This window comes from Oryzias latipes, chromosome 1, assembly GCF_053564925.1.
Source record: "Oryzias latipes strain Hd-rR chromosome 1, Olatipes_Hd-rR_3.1".
Lineage (NCBI taxonomy): Eukaryota > Metazoa > Chordata > Actinopteri > Beloniformes > Adrianichthyidae > Oryzias > Oryzias latipes.
Window position 1 is genome coordinate 30,459,645 of NC_136237.1, and position 15,275 is coordinate 30,474,919.

The 15,275-nt window shown below is 39.3% G+C and overlaps 1 protein-coding gene across 2 annotated transcripts; it reads left to right on the plus strand.

Annotated features, from left to right (window-relative positions):
• Positions 1-4,407: 4,407 nt before the first annotated feature.
• Positions 4,408-14,175, plus strand: LOC101172386 (myosin regulatory light chain 2, smooth muscle minor isoform). 2 transcript variants are annotated; one of them, XM_011475608.3, is made up of 4 exons: positions 4,428-5,534; positions 8,858-8,933; positions 11,027-11,227; positions 11,319-14,175. In XM_011475608.3, the coding sequence occupies exons 2-4, from the start codon at positions 8,885-8,887 to the stop codon at positions 11,549-11,551; spliced, it is 483 nt and encodes a 160-aa protein (XP_011473910.2). In that variant the 5' UTR covers positions 4,428-5,534; positions 8,858-8,884; the 3' UTR covers positions 11,552-14,175. The 2 variants fall into 2 exon arrangements, with proteins under 2 accessions (XP_078801096.1, XP_011473910.2); XM_078944970.1 differs by lacking the exon at positions 8,858-8,933 and having other exon boundaries at positions 4,408-5,534.
• The last annotated feature ends 1,100 nt before the right edge of the window (positions 14,176-15,275 follow it).

Genomic DNA, 15,275 nt, shown 5'->3' on the forward strand with positions numbered 1-15,275 from the left:
AACTCAGTAACACAGGGGGCCTAAATCCAAAACACGCTTTAGGTTGCGGGCCAAACAACATTTATTGAACACACTAGAGCTAAACTAAACCTTTTGAGCATAAATATGAATAAAAACAGACAGGTATATTAATCCTAAAAAAATGTATTATATTTTGCTCTCCATAAAAACGTATTATGCCAAAATCATACAAATGTGAACAAAAGGCTAGCAACATATTAGCAAAAGGATTCAGAAGGTTTCTTTTCTTTTTAAACTTTGTTCTTGATCTTCTCCTCTGGATCCACAGACTCCATCAGGCTGGAGCTGATCTGTGCTCAGACAGGCTTGGAGATGAGGTTTAACAGCTTGTGGTCCTGAGTCTTTGACCAGCAGGATGCAGAAGTGATCTATAGGGAGCTGGGCTGTGGAGCTCCATTAGGCCTCTGGTGGGCGCTCTATGGAGAAACAGAAGCTCCAGATTGGAGCAGAGAGTTCCTCTGTGAAAGTCACGAGTCTGCTTTACTCGACTGCAAAGGCAGCAGTTCATCACAGAAGTTATGTTTTTCTGGCAAAGCTGTTGCCCTCACCTGTTCAGGTAGAGGAAAAGTGCTGTTAACAGAATGACTTATTTTTACATCACTTTCTATTTTGCTCCAGCCCATTTAATGTTGGTGGAATTGAACAGCCGCTGTGCTGGGGTCCTGGAAATATTTTACGGCACTGAGGGGAGACCAGTTTATGACATTGAATCTAATGGAAACTGGAACAACAGTGTGTGCACGGCTGGGTTGTGGTTCTGCTTTGATCCAAATGATCACAACAATTCCCCACTGAGAAATGTGTGGTTGATCAAGTCCTCTTCTCATCCTTTTTTCTACTATGATGAGAATTCAAAGCGCAAAGACAGACTGGTGGTGTTGTGTTCAGGTAAACTGATGTTATTGTGTAAGAAACTACGGGGTAAGATCAATGATTCACTTTAATTACAGTGAGGCAAAGAAGTATCAACACCCTGTGACGCAAGTGATGCAAAATGAAAGTGTCAGACCCCCTCAGTGGGAGACTGAAGGGGTCTGACACTTTCATTTTAGGTACATGTCCACTGTGAGAGTCCTATTCCAAACACATAACCTGAAATCAAATTGTAATTTTATAAAAATGTCTGTGTACTACTCAGTAATATCTTCTTAGAAAACTGTAGCCTGTGATCCAACTGAAGGGGGCGCCAGTTAGCTGCTACCCGCAGAGGAACTGACTTTTCTTTTTGGTCCCGAGTGCGCCATCTCGTGGTCAAATAAATACATAACAAATTAGAAAGAAAAGGTCAACATCAAGGTCAAAATCCAGTCAAAGATTTTGACTGTTATTTCCATAATATTAGTGGTTCGACCCACTGAAATTTCTGAAGGTAACTCATCTAAGAAGTTTTGTAAGGCCTTTGAACACTCAAAATGAAGAGACAAATGCCATTGTATTCATTAAACAATAAAAATGTAATTAACAGCATACTCCTAAACTTGTCTGCCACACAAAAAAGCTCTCCTGGACCTTCATGGTGCGCATTGCCATTTATTCTTCAAGTGGAACAGAACTGGAATCTGTGTGGGCACAGATGGACCAAAAAAAAAAAAAAAAAGATTGATGAGGTGTTGCAGCATCCCATGACTTCACGCCTTAAAGACATGGTTATTGTTAAGACATTGTTAAGGCATTGTTATGAAACAAGTGTTGGAGAGCTTGATAGTAATTTTCAGTAACAGCACGCCAAACATCTCTCCATAACCTCCTCAGCTGTGGGCACCCCTGAGGTTTCTTCGTTTTTTCCGGATTCCGTTTTTTTTTGGGAGTTTTTCCTTACCGCGAAGGGGGGTCTAAGGGCAGGGATGCCAGTATAGCTTAGTCAGTTTGTTAGTTCATTTTAGTATTTTCCTATTGAACTCTTTGTATTCGTGATCCTTTTAAGTTCATGTTTTACTTCGAAGCCCATCGAGACGACTGTTGTTGTGATTTTGGGCTATACAAATAAAATTGAATTGAATTGAATTGAATAACCTCTCAATATGCTGATTGTGGACGCTTTGGCCTGTAATGAAAGGTCTTCTCTCTGCATAAAGAAAATGAAGATTTCAGTGCAAGAATACAACAATTTTATGTCTAGGCAATTTCCCCTTGCTATATTTATAAATCAAAATAAGGAAAAAAAGTTCAGGGTGGGTTGCTATGAATGTAGAAATTAAAGTTTTGGAAAATAAAGTCAGAACAGAAATCAATTTTTTGATTTATTAAATGTCACTTTACATATCCAATGTTATACTACATCAAGGCATTCATCCTCATCCCATTGTTTTTAAGATACTTTAAGAAACTGAAATCTGAAATTTTGTTCCTAAAATTGCATGCATAATGAATATCAAATGCATGCATTCATAAAAGTCTCATCAGTCACATCAGGGATCCTCGTGCAATAACAATTTTACTCAAGAAATTGTCACCCCCTTTCTCACCGCGGACATGTCTTGGAACTCCAAACTGCTGAATGGCTTCAAGAAAGGCTGAAAGAACAATGGATGCCTTTTTGTTGTCAGCAGCCTTGAGGTACACAATTTTTACATTGATTCCCCCATGAATGACGATCCTACATCTGCACACAGCAAAAGAAGAAAATTACTAGTGAAGTAGTGTTCCAAAATTGTTCAAAAATAAAATATGCAAAGAATGTGTTTTCTACTTTCACTTTTGGAAACAACCCTCCCTTGAGGATGACTTGCATGGTTAACTTGGCAATGTTTTATGCCCTTCCTGACACAACCCTCTCAATCCAACTGGGCTTGAGACTGGCACAGCAGCAGAGGAGGGAATAGGGAGCAGTCTGGAATTTAACCCTGGTTTCACGGACGGAAGGTGCTGCAAACCAGCACGAGCTAAACCGGCCCCATGCAAAGAATGTGTACCGTATCAATTTATGATTCCCATCAATGTGCCGGAGAGCCATGGGTGCTGGTACAGAGTAGACTCTTCTTGGAATAATATTAATGCTCAGACCATAAAAAAAGGTTCCAACTGGATCAACAAGTCTTAAAGTTTCCATTATCCGAGATCTTTGGATTCTAAAAGAGCATATAACACAGAATCCATATCAGTACTAGTACAGCTTACATTGTAAATTGATAATTTATTAATTATTAATATTTCTGGTTACACATACAGTAATCCAATGCTGCTGAGATATCCAGAGCCAGTTTTAATCCTAGAATTGGGAAATTTCCAAATGAAATGACTGATTATGTCTTTAAGATCCGGATCTGGTAGGTCACTGTAAGACATTCTGACAGATAAACCATATTTTCAGATTCTTCGCCGTGTGGTCCTGTATTTCAGTGTTTTTCAACCAGTGTGCCGCGGCACACTAGTGTGCCGTGGGAGATGGTCAAGTGTGCCGTGGAAAATTGCCCTCATTAACTGATCTAAAAACATTTCCCATCTCCAGGATTTCAGCTCTGTGTTCATCCAAACAGGCCCTGATAAAACACTGAGGAGTTAGGAATATAAAAGATCGTAAAATACTTTTTCTTTGCGTTTATTTTATTTTATTAAAGACATTTGGATAAGAATGACAGTACCACGATTCAGCTGCAGCTCCGGCTGTGTTTGGGAAAAGTCCCGTTCCTTTGACTGTCTCCACCAATCATTCTTGAGGGGCTTAATCACATGTCATCAGTCTGACCAATCAGAAGTGGTTAAAGTCTTCACTTCCTTGTCCCGATTTAGCTCGTAAAGTCGCTCAGTTCTAACAAAAATACCAGCTAAAGCTCGTCTTTTGCGCTGTTGCTTTCCACAGAATCCGGTATCAGACCGTGGAACAAGTGAACAGAACAATGAAGCTCCGAAAACCGATCTCCGGCCGTTTTATGCACTACATCTCCCATGATGCATTGGGTTGTGAGAGTGACAGCGCATACGGAGATCTGTTGTTAAACGTCTTGAAACCAACGAACACGCATCAAACTATTTTTAAATCTTCTAACTTAACTTTTATTGAATCTTTTAGAAAAAAAAAGCTGCAGTTTCCAGCTTTTTCTGCAAGAATTATCTCAAAAATGCATGTGAGATTGTGGAGGGGCTGTAGATCAATACATACTATGAGTTTCTCCTTCTTTTTTTTTAATTTTTGGATGCTGGTGTGCCGCGGGATTTTTTTTAAGGTTAAAGTGTGCCGTGGCTCAGAAAAGGTTGAAAAACACTGCTGTATTTGACACAAAATAAGTGTGCAATTTCCCTCACTGTAAAATGAGTCAAGAAAGCACTGCAATTGTTCACAAGAAATTTCCCAATTTCCAGTTATCAGCAAGGAAGGCCTGAATCCCAAAGAAGGTTCATTATGGGCTTGTAGTAATTGCAGCACTTTTTGTATATTTGCTTCAATGATGTCCACATCTTGTAAAAGTCCCCTGTGTGCACATATTAGAAGTATTCAATGGAATTCTTCATTGCGGGAATAAAGGAAATCCAAATCCATTACGTAGCTTTGTGATTCCAGTTGATCACAAAGCCGCTGGGTCTCTCTAAAGATGAATTCCAGTAGCTCACGGCAGAGTGGTACCTCATCAAAACTGCGTTGGAAAGACATAAAAGTTGTCATATTATTACGTCAGGTCATCATGACATTGTTCACAGTCTCTCCAACTAGCTTGCAGACACTCGCATCCGCCACCTATCATTACCAGTGCAATAAAAATCAAGAGGACCTGGTTACAGGCAACAACATGGCGCCTTAATCCTTTGGTTGGAATTTAAACACTGGAGTGGAACTAGAGCTTCAGTGTAACAGTATAACAGTAAAACGATAAGCAGTTTTTGCCATGTTTTAAGTGCATTTTTCACGCTGAACCGTTCATTCACAAAGTTTTCCAAAGTTTTAGAAATCTTGGAGAATTTCCGTTTCCACCTAATGATGCCGGGGCGCCCTCTTGACAACCCCACCTCCACCCCCAGGCCTCCGCCAATGGATCAAGACCGGCCTTTTCCATCACCTTTTTTGCGACTACTCCTGATTGTGTCTGCGAGAGTTTTGTAATAATTATATTTCAATTTTTAAAATAAATAAAAAAATAAAAAACATTGCTCAGAGCGTGAGGTTTCATGTGTCATTTCTCAAAGCTAATCTATAAATATGAAGTACAACTACTTAATAACATAAATAGCTATTGTGTTAAGGAAAAAAACTGATATGTGACCAGAACCACCCAAAATAAATAAATAAATACATAAATAAATGAATAAATGAAACAAAAAGAGGGAGAGATAGGGTCTAATGGTTGACAAATTTTTGTTTGACAAAGATAGTTAGAACTGTTGTTTAATTGGTCAAACCAATGTCACTCACATATGAAAGCTTCGCCCACATCTGACCAAGCTATAAATACAAGCGCGGCAAATACGGCCAGTCTTTTTCCCGCTTGACGCAAGGGACATTGCTCCGGATTGTCAAAGAGTTGTGGAAAACGACTAGAAACGATCATCGGAATGGAAAACCAGAACTACACCAATCCTTTGTGAGTTATTTTGATGTAAAAGTTTACATACATTTATGTATTGTAGTTAAAACGTTTAGCTTAGCTTCAAGCTAACAGTTAGTTTATGCGGTTTCAAGCTAGGTAATGTGACTGTTATTACACAAAAACTCTGTTTATGAGCGTACAGTGTTGCGAGATTGGGCTGTTTTCCGGGCAAATTGGCGGTATCGGTTCTAAATTTGCGGGTAAAAATGGCTTTTGGAGGATAGGAAAAATTTAAATAGGCGGGTTTTGAGTTGTTGCGGCGGTTTTAATTTTTTCATAAAAATATCGTAGCGACCTTTTCGTTCCTAGTGAGGTACGTTAAGGCCTAATCAATACAAGCATTCACTCTTTCCTGCCCTCCTTGCTCTCCTCTTCCTCCGGGTTGTACACGCTCACCGTGAACTCGCCAGCCTCCTTGCCAAGCTTAACCAAATAATAATACTAATTCACAAAGTGCTTCACGGTAAAGCGTAGAATATACAAAATAACTATGAAAAAGCAGTTTTAAAAAGATAGGTTTTCTGCTGCTTTTTTTAATTCATTCACAAACAAACAAACCTATAGACTGTATAGTTATAAGTTTGATGTATTTTGTAAAGTAAATCTGAAGATTGCAAAGATAAGGCAAACATTGAATGGAGGTTGAATATATGAATAATTTCTAAAGTGGACTGTGTTTGTAGTGAAGATTGAATGTTTTGTTTTATAGATGACATTTCAACAATTAAACACGCCTGGTGAAAGAACTTCACAAAAAGACACTGAAGGAATCCTCTATTGTTGGATTTAGACATTAAAAAACACATAAAAACTCTTAGATTATAAAGGTTTTTAGATACATATTATGAAATGTTTTCTAACTTCTGGGTATACGGATATAAAAACAGAATAATCCCAATCAGCGAAGATCCCAGAAGGAGAAGAATAATGGTGAAGTGACTCATCTGACCCTGATTTGACTGACAGCTGACACCAATGGTCTGGGATCTTCAGCTGATTGGGATTATTCCGACGGCTGGTCAGGGCTCCAGACTGCGACCATTTGGTCGCATTTTGCGACCAAAATTTGAGAGTGTGCGACTGAATTTTACATCCGGTCGCACATGTGCAACCAGTAAATTTGCCTCCCCCACCCTCCGTATTTTTATACATTAAACGTGGAAGGGGCACGTCAATGATCGATGAAATGAGCAATGAAATCATCAATGAGACGCGAGCGCACACGCACGCAGACAGACACACACACTCGCGCGAATACTCATGAGACTGGAGCACACGCAAGCGCACACTCGTGTGTCATTGAGTGATGCCTGAGGCAGCCAATGCGTGTGAGAAGAATAGGGAAAGTCCCTGTAAGTGGCTAAAATATGTGGAGTGGCGGGGCCTAGAGATAATCGAGTGCGCGTAAACATCTGTGTGAAGGAAACGGAGACAAATATCATCACAACCTGATATGTGCGTCTGAGCTATGAGCAAGCGAACGATTGATTCGTTCTTCCGACCTGCGGCTAGTGTACCAGAGCCAGAGTGTACAGCAGGGGTCTCAAACTCGCGAAGCAAACCGCGGTTCTCATCATGCACGGCTGTTACGGCAGCACACCGCTCCCGCGGGAGATGGTCAGCTGAGGAGAATAAATGCCCCACACGTTCATGCGTGACAGCTAACGGGCTCTTGACATTAAACACGTGTGAGCGACAACACGATTTAAAACAGGCAGGGGAAATGCAACGATAGATAGACGTGTTTAAGATGAACCAGCGCCCTGGGGGTGGGGGCATGAAGGCGAAGCTGCAGCGAGACTGAAGGATAACAGGAATTAGGAGTTGTCCTTAACATTCAATTTAGTTTTAATATGCCTCTCCCCCTAAGTATGATCTGTGATATTACATCTTTTATAATTATTTTAATGTTTTGTAATGGATGTAGCCTTTTTTTAATCAGTTGGTATTTTAAATTATTTTAATTGATCACTGAACTACAAAAAACCCATCAGGACGCATGTCCCATAATGCATTGTTTTGTAGTCTGTAGGGCAGCTTTCAGTCAGTTCAGTACTAAATTTCCAGCTGTGTTCGCTCAGGTTGGGGTCTTGCTTCCACCCCTTTCTGTTGATATTTTTGTTTTGATTGACAGGTGATGTTAGAGCAAAAACAAAAATATACGTCACACACCAGGTGATCTGTGCAGTGTTGCGTCCATCTGGGTGATCTCAAACACACTTATTGTGCATCTTGGCTAAACCTATTTGGTGTCGCCAACATGAATTTCCATCCTCTAATATTTACATACATTTAAGTATTGTTTGAAACTGTGAAATGACGAAAGGTTACTACGGTAATCACTTGTTACTAAAAACTTTTTTTTATTCTAAATGTATGGTATTTTTTTTTACTATTTGTACTGTCATGACAGCGATGGTGCTGTCAGTTTACCTGTTGTTGCATCTTCAAAAGTGCAGAATAAAATGTGACACTGATTTTGAAACAGCACATTGTAATTTCTGCATCTATTATTATAGTATTTATTCTTCACAGTGGAAATTAGTAGATTTGGTTTGAATGTTGATTTACGCTATGCACCCCTAAATTTTCTGGTTGTGCCCCTAAGTGCTCCTAGTGAAAAAAGTTAGTCTGGAGCCCTGCTGGTGGTCTCGGAGGCAGAGAAAGCCTGCTGGCTAACAGACGACTTGGTGCTTAGGTAATAGCTGCTCTCATAGTCATGCTGGTGCAGATGCTGCTTCTGCGCCGCTTGTATTGATCCCGACATCGTGAAGGCCACCCCGCCAACTTACACTGGCCGTCCTTTACCTTACCAGCTCTGTAAGTCAATCTAACTGTTATTCGTGTAGACGGATTTCAGAACGGGGGGCCATTAGTAAAACTCTGGGGGGGGGGGGTTAGAATCTGCTCCAAATATTGTAGAAAGAGTTGCTGTTATGACCGTCTTTCTTTAGAACAAAATGTTTTTAATAAAGAAAAATTACAATTTTGCAAACTGATCAATTGAAACCAAAATATGTTGATCAAAAGTGTGGAAAGAGCATCACAAGACTGGACAAGAACTTGTCTCATCACAACCAAAAAAAACAAAAATGAACGTATTTAATACTACCTAAAAGTGATGTTTATTGTGACAAAAAAAGTTGCCATAAAACAAGTTAAACGATTACACAAGCAGTTTTCCATCCAATCTCATCTGATGATGTTCTACAGCAAACAAGTTTTGGATTAAAGGTTTGGTCTAAAGATGACTGTCCATAAATACTCACGTTCATTCATTTTTTTTCTATTCCGTTTTATCCCTTTCGGGGTCACAGGGCTGCCGGAGTCTGTCCCGGCCACTTATGAGCGAAGGCAGAGGGACACCCTGGACAGGTTGCCAGTCTGTCGCAGGTTAGAATGTCCTCAATCACACACCCATTCACTCTCACACTCACACCTATGGTCAATTTAGAGTTGCCAATGAACCTATGAAGCATGTTTTTGGACGGTGGGAGGAAGCCGGAGAAAACCCACGGGGAACATGCAAACTCCGCACAGAAAGGTCCCCCATTGATGTTCAGCTTCAGGTCCCCCCAAGCTGGGACTTGAACCGGGTGCTTTCTTGATGTGAGGCAAAAGCGCTAACCACTTCGTCACCATGCAGCCCATAAATAAATAAATACTCACAATTCCAATATATTTTCCTGGAAATATGAATACGTAAAGCTTGGTTTCAGCCGCCCTGCCCATCACTGTCTACGTAATGTTTTTGAATAAACCATGTGCTGGATGCATGCTTCAGCCAACACCTGCAAGCAACAAAATCAGTTTTTATCTGTTATTCTTAAAATCAGGTTTAGTTCCAGGCAAAGCGGCAGGGCGAGGGGCCGTGGATGCGGCAGCTTTCCACTGAGCAGAAATAAGGCTACCAATCGGTAGAATGCAAAGACACTGTCAGAACCTTTTAAGGCCGGAGCCGCTTTAAATATAGAACATGAGAACAGAAGGGCCAATCTGGATCTAAATGCAGACCTCCCTTGAGCACTGGACTGCAGGGCAAAAACAATCATGAGACGCAATGATATTTTATTTCAATATAATTATTGAGTTTGATGACAGCACCCAAAGCCGTGACAGTGTTTATTATGAATGAATAAAATTGAATTAAAATTATACATAAAAATATAGTGAGAAAACCGTTATCCTTGGTTTTGTTTTCATCTAGTGGTGAAACATTTACTACAATCTTTTTAATAAATGAATGTAAATACATATTATTAATATTACATTATTATTATTACCAATAAATATAAATTTCAGCACAAATGCCTCATACTTTGAATGTTTATTTTTAAGAATATATACTAAAAACTAAAAATGTGTTTAATACGGCGCTGCAAAGTGGAACATTCTAGACCGTTAGTTTCGTCCAGCTGCCCTCTGATTGGCCTATTTTCATAACCAGAAAATAAAATATTGACGCTCCTCTTCAGTAGCCTGTGGCTTAGTTTTTAATCGTCATTTTCTCTGATCAATATTTGCACTAAGGTGGGTCATTCGGGTTATTTTTTTGGTCTTTAATTCTGTGAACAGATTAGTGTTCATCGATTTAAAGTCATCGGAGATGTGCTTTAGTGCTAAAGTAATCCCCTGTATCGCTAAAGCTAGCCCAGCCTGTTAGTTATATGTCAAGAGATGAGATAAATTAAAAAAAAAATTTTTTACAAGTAAAATGTGGATATTTTTCTTTAACTGTGATATTTTTGTCAGGACATCACTAGAACACTTTATCATCCTTTTTTTTTGTTATTGCTTTATTTTTAACCAATGACTGATATAATTTTACGTTTATTTTTGTGTTGTAGCAGATGATGCTAGCAATAATATAACAATTAACAAGATACCATAAAAAAGATATTATTAATATTGTTTTTACAATTAAAAATAAGGATCATATCATAATAAGACATTAAAAATATGTTTAGAAAAATATTTGTTCTGTAGGTTTTTGTGCTTTAAAAATCACAGTTTTGTTGCATCTAATTTATTTCAAAATAATTTCAAACAGACCAGATCTGTTGATTCTTTTTAAAGGTTTTTCAGCAAAGAAACAAAAACTAAAGTGTTTTGATTATAAAAACTACTCAATATAAACAAAAACTGTAATCTAGCACACAATCAATTTATTACAATAATGTCTTAACATGTAATACTGAATAGAAAGATAATTGTTAATATTATGTTTGGTAACAATACCAACACGGCCTATTGTTTATGTTGAAACTGACAATCATTTGTCTTTATTAAATATTCCAAAGAAATTAAAATATACGTTTGATGGATTTATTTTCAGGTAGAGCTTCTGTTTCACAGGTTCACAAACTAAATGTTCTAAAATCTGAGGATTTGTTCAGTCACATCCCATCTGTCAAACTGTAACTTCACTCAAATAATTTTTGGATTTTGTACATCAGTTCCGACCTGTCTTGATGTCTGCATTTCAGAAGTCGCCCAAGCAGCAGCCAAAATGTCAAGCAAGAGGGCCAAGAACACCAAGAAGCGTCTCCAGAGGGTCACGTCCAACGTGTTCGCCGTGTTCGATCAGTCCCAGATCCAGGAGTTCAAGGAGGCGTTAAACATGATCGACCAAAACAGGGACGGCTTTTTTGACAAAGAAGACCTTCATGACATGCTTGCCTCTTTAGGTTGGGCTTTATCAAATGTGTATCTATGCATGTGGGGCCGGTAAATATCCGGGGTTTGTTTTTCTAAAGTTGTGACTTGAATCTGTTCCAGGTAAGAACCCCACAGACGAGTATCTGGAAGCCATGATGAACGAAGCTCCAGGCCCAGTCAACTTCACCATGTTCCTGACCGTGTTTGGGGAGAAGCTGAACGGCACCAACCCAGAGGATGTGATCTGCAACGCTTTCGCCTGCTTTGATGAAGAGGGAACAGGCAAGTCCATCTGTTTAACAGGGTTTTCTAGGAAAGCCTTCTTAAGCCTGAGAAGTCCTGGGCCCTTCTAAGCCTTTTTTTTTCTTTTATACGATTTGCTCCAAAAACGTACCTATAAAGTAGTTTTTTGTGGCACTTCTTAGTACAATCCCAGCCAGGGATTTTATAATATTCCGCAATAATTTCACATGAACCTCAAACTACCGTATTTTCACGACCATAAGGCGCACCGGGTCATTGCGCGCGGTCTCAGTTACAGGGGATTTTTCAGTCTTTGACACATACAAAAGGCACATCGGGTGTTAAAGCACGGGCACTTTAACGCCCAATTCAGACCCTCACAGCCTCTAGAGTAGGTTAATAAAAGAACAGGTCTCTATTCTTTTACAGAAAACCTTTTTATTCTTCTCCCTAACTAGGCGCTTCATAGGCGTGTCTCTTAGCAGGCAGCATTTTCAGGCTTGGAGAAACGATGTTCTGCTGCATGCACACACCTGCTCTTTTGTACTATTGGGGTATGTCTTCTTTCACGCCCTCACTTCCCTGTCCAATCTCATGCTGTCTTGTAACACGTCCTCACTTCCATCAACTCGTTCTCATGCTGTCTTCTACGTCTACTACTTCTCTGCCAAAGCAGCCCCGCAACTACAAAGGCGCATAGGGCGCCCCCTGCTGGCTGAAGAAAATTTATGACTTTTTAAGTGTGTCTTATAGTCGTGAAGATATGGCATACAAAAAACACAATTCAGAGTTTGTCTTTTTTACTACAAAAATAAAATAAAATCACAAAAATTAGGAAACAATTAATTTTATGTTTAATAGCAAAGATCCAAAGTATATAAATAAAATATAAATGTACAAATTCCCCCTAAAAAATATAGAATATAGGTCAAAGCAATGTAAAGAAACAGTCTTAAGTGTTTTCAGCTGCACTACAGGAACATCTTATGAATTGAGATGGACAGATGCTAGAGTAACATTGGCGTTTGCTGACGTCTGGCCTGACGTTCTGAGAAAACATAAAAAGAGGGCAGAAACATATTTTTAGGTACAATTTTAAACATGTGTTTTTATTTCACATTTGAAAACAGCTAAATACCTGCATGCACAGCCTGTCTGTAAACCCTTGATGAGATCTTCTGGTGTGGACACACAGACCTCCTCCAGTCCAACCACCTGAACCTGCTGACAGCCATCCTCAAAAACCTGGAGTTGGGTCTTTTTGTTCAGCAAATCCTACACCTGTATGTAATAAGATATACTTTGCTGGAGTTTACTACGAATATAAAATGCAAAACTTAGTTATGGAAAAAGTACTTTTTCTTATTTTTCCATTGTAGATCTCAAAGAAACTGACATAGACAGACAAATCCAGATAAGCAAAGTTCCTGTAGTCAGTGATGAAAGTCTTCCGGGAATTCCCGGAAATCCGGGTTTTTGAGCAAACCGAACGTACTTTCCGGGAAATAAAGACCTGATCTCTACGGACAAATCGCTTTCCGGATTAAAAATGGTCTGAAATCAGCTAATTTTAGCTTTATTTTCTATATTTCTCCGCAGATCGCTTCCTCTACGGTCGTGGCCATCTCTCGTCTTCCCGGCCTAATTGACCAATGACGGGACGTTTTAGTTGCTTTCGGATGCGTCGACGGGTCTGATTGGCTCTGTCTGCACCACGTGGTCAGCGTGACTCGCTTCCCTAGAGACCAAAACTAGCGGACCCACGCTAAATTTTCACAAACACATCTGAAGAGTTTGCGATCAAATTTGTGTTAAAATAATGGCAGGCATCGTCATTATTGAGCGTGGTCACGACCTCAGTTGTGAGAAGACGATAAAAAACAAATTGAAGTGGTCTTGGCTGGAAAAAAAAGATTTTTAAGGTAGTGTAGGTCAAATACTTTTTTGTGTAAAATAATCTCAAAACCACATTTTGAAATAATTTCAATTTTAGTTTTGAGTTTCAGTTTTTATTTTGAATACATTTCTTTATCTAATTTATTTGTATTTCCTAATTACCATGATTTAGTTCAGTATAGTTGACATTAATTATAAGTATTTGATGGTTTGGACCCGCACTCCCTTAAAAAATAATGTTTACAATGTTTAGCTTAGTTTGTATGTTTGTTTTGATATTTCCCAGATTACTTAGTATTGGTGTTAAAGAATTGATGTATTATGTTATAGAATTATAGTTTAAAGCAGATCCCATATTTTGATGTAATTATAGTTTGAGAAAACAGTGCAAGTGGATGTTGTACATCAGTCATTTCTAAAGCAGAAATAATGTATAAATAACTGAGGTATTTTCATAGAATATCATAGTTACTGGTGTTCTTTTTGCCATTTGGGGCTTTGATGTTACTATATTTTAGCAATTGTATGTTTTGCAGCTTTAAGGAAAAGTGTAGATTGTAGGATTGTGTTACTTTGAGCAATTTTCCAAATTCTTTTTTAGTACCAGCAAGTCCTTAATGGAGAGTCAAACTAGGGGTTTGAATGACAAATCATGATGCTCCAATTAGTCTTAGTTTCTTGATAAAGAAGTGAATAACTAGTTGCCAGAATGCACCAGAATGCATCTAAGACCACGTATTTTTCCAAAATTTCGCTCTGTGCCCGCCATATCGCTCAAAGAAAAGTTCAGGGATTTTTTCCTTGCCTGACTTTCATCACTGTGTAGTTCAGATGGGTGAAAACATCTTGGGCTAAATGGAGAGAACAAAATTTTATTTCACCCAGAGTCTACATACAGGAGGAAGGTGCAGGAATACTTGAAGATTGAAGTTGTAGTTCATACTTCTGCAAAAGTAGCAGCTGCAAAAGTGGTGCATGCACAACTAGACAAAAAACTTAATTTTTTCTAGTTTTTGATTGTAGATAACATTCCTCTTTTCAACATAAACATGATTCTAGACTTACTTTGTCAGTAGTAGCAGTGGGAGGCTCAGCAGTAGAGCCCTGCGCGGGACTATTTTCTTCATCCCGCCCGCGCCCGCTGAATTTCTGACCAATCCCGCCCGCTTCCGCAACGTATGCGTTACACTCCCGCCTGCACCCGCAATATGCATCTCCACTCCCGCCCGCACTCGCAAAACTCATAGAATTTAGTCCCGCACATTAATAGAGATGCATTGATTTTGTATCGTCTCCCGTCCCGCAGGAAAAAAACACGTATTTGTATTGATATTACTAAAGAGATTCATGTCCTCCTCCAGCTTCATCTTTTCATGCATTCCTCCTTTGTGTAATTTGCAACTTAATTATTAAATATATTTTCACAAATCCTGTTCGGTTAAAAGTGTGCGTGTGTGCGTGCGCGCCTGAAGCGCGCTCTTAGTAAGAGGCGGGGCGGGGCGTTGCACACCCCCAACAACAGGTTAGATGACAGAGGCCATTGGGCGTCTCTACCTGGTGCCTTCACGGAGCTTCAGTACATAAGAATCCAACAGCCGCACAGCCTAACGTAGTCCGCTAATATATATTCATGAGATATTCATGGCAGCACTGATCCCGCGGGTTTTTTTTTAGCCGCCCGCAGCACAATTCAAACCGCCCAATCCCAATGCAGCCCTCTACTCAGCAGCTTCTTTGTTGGCAGCATTGAGTTGACACACAAACTCTGGATTGAGTGGACACATTGCACGTATGTCAATCTAAAAATAAAAACAAGTGCTTGGTGTATAAATGCATGAGTTTAATTCAGAGCTAGAAAATAGAAACTCTAATGTATGAGTTTTTGCATATAAACATAACAACAAAGAAATCTATGAGGTGCCGTGTAGGACATTATTC

What these genes read in the sequence shown, in the direction of transcription:
- LOC101172386 (XM_011475608.3), top strand. Translation starts at nt 8,885, where the DNA reads ATGAGCGAAGGCAGAGGGACACCCTGGACAGGTTGCCAGTCTGTCGCA. An exon ending in AGGTTGCCAGTCTGTCGCAG is followed by an intron (nt 8,934 to 11,026) that starts GTTAGAATGTCC and finishes TCTGCATTTCAG; the next exon opens with AAGTCGCCCAAGCAGCAGCC. An exon ending in TGACATGCTTGCCTCTTTAG is followed by an intron (nt 11,228 to 11,318) that starts GTTGGGCTTTAT and finishes AATCTGTTCCAG; the next exon opens with GTAAGAACCCCACAGACGAG.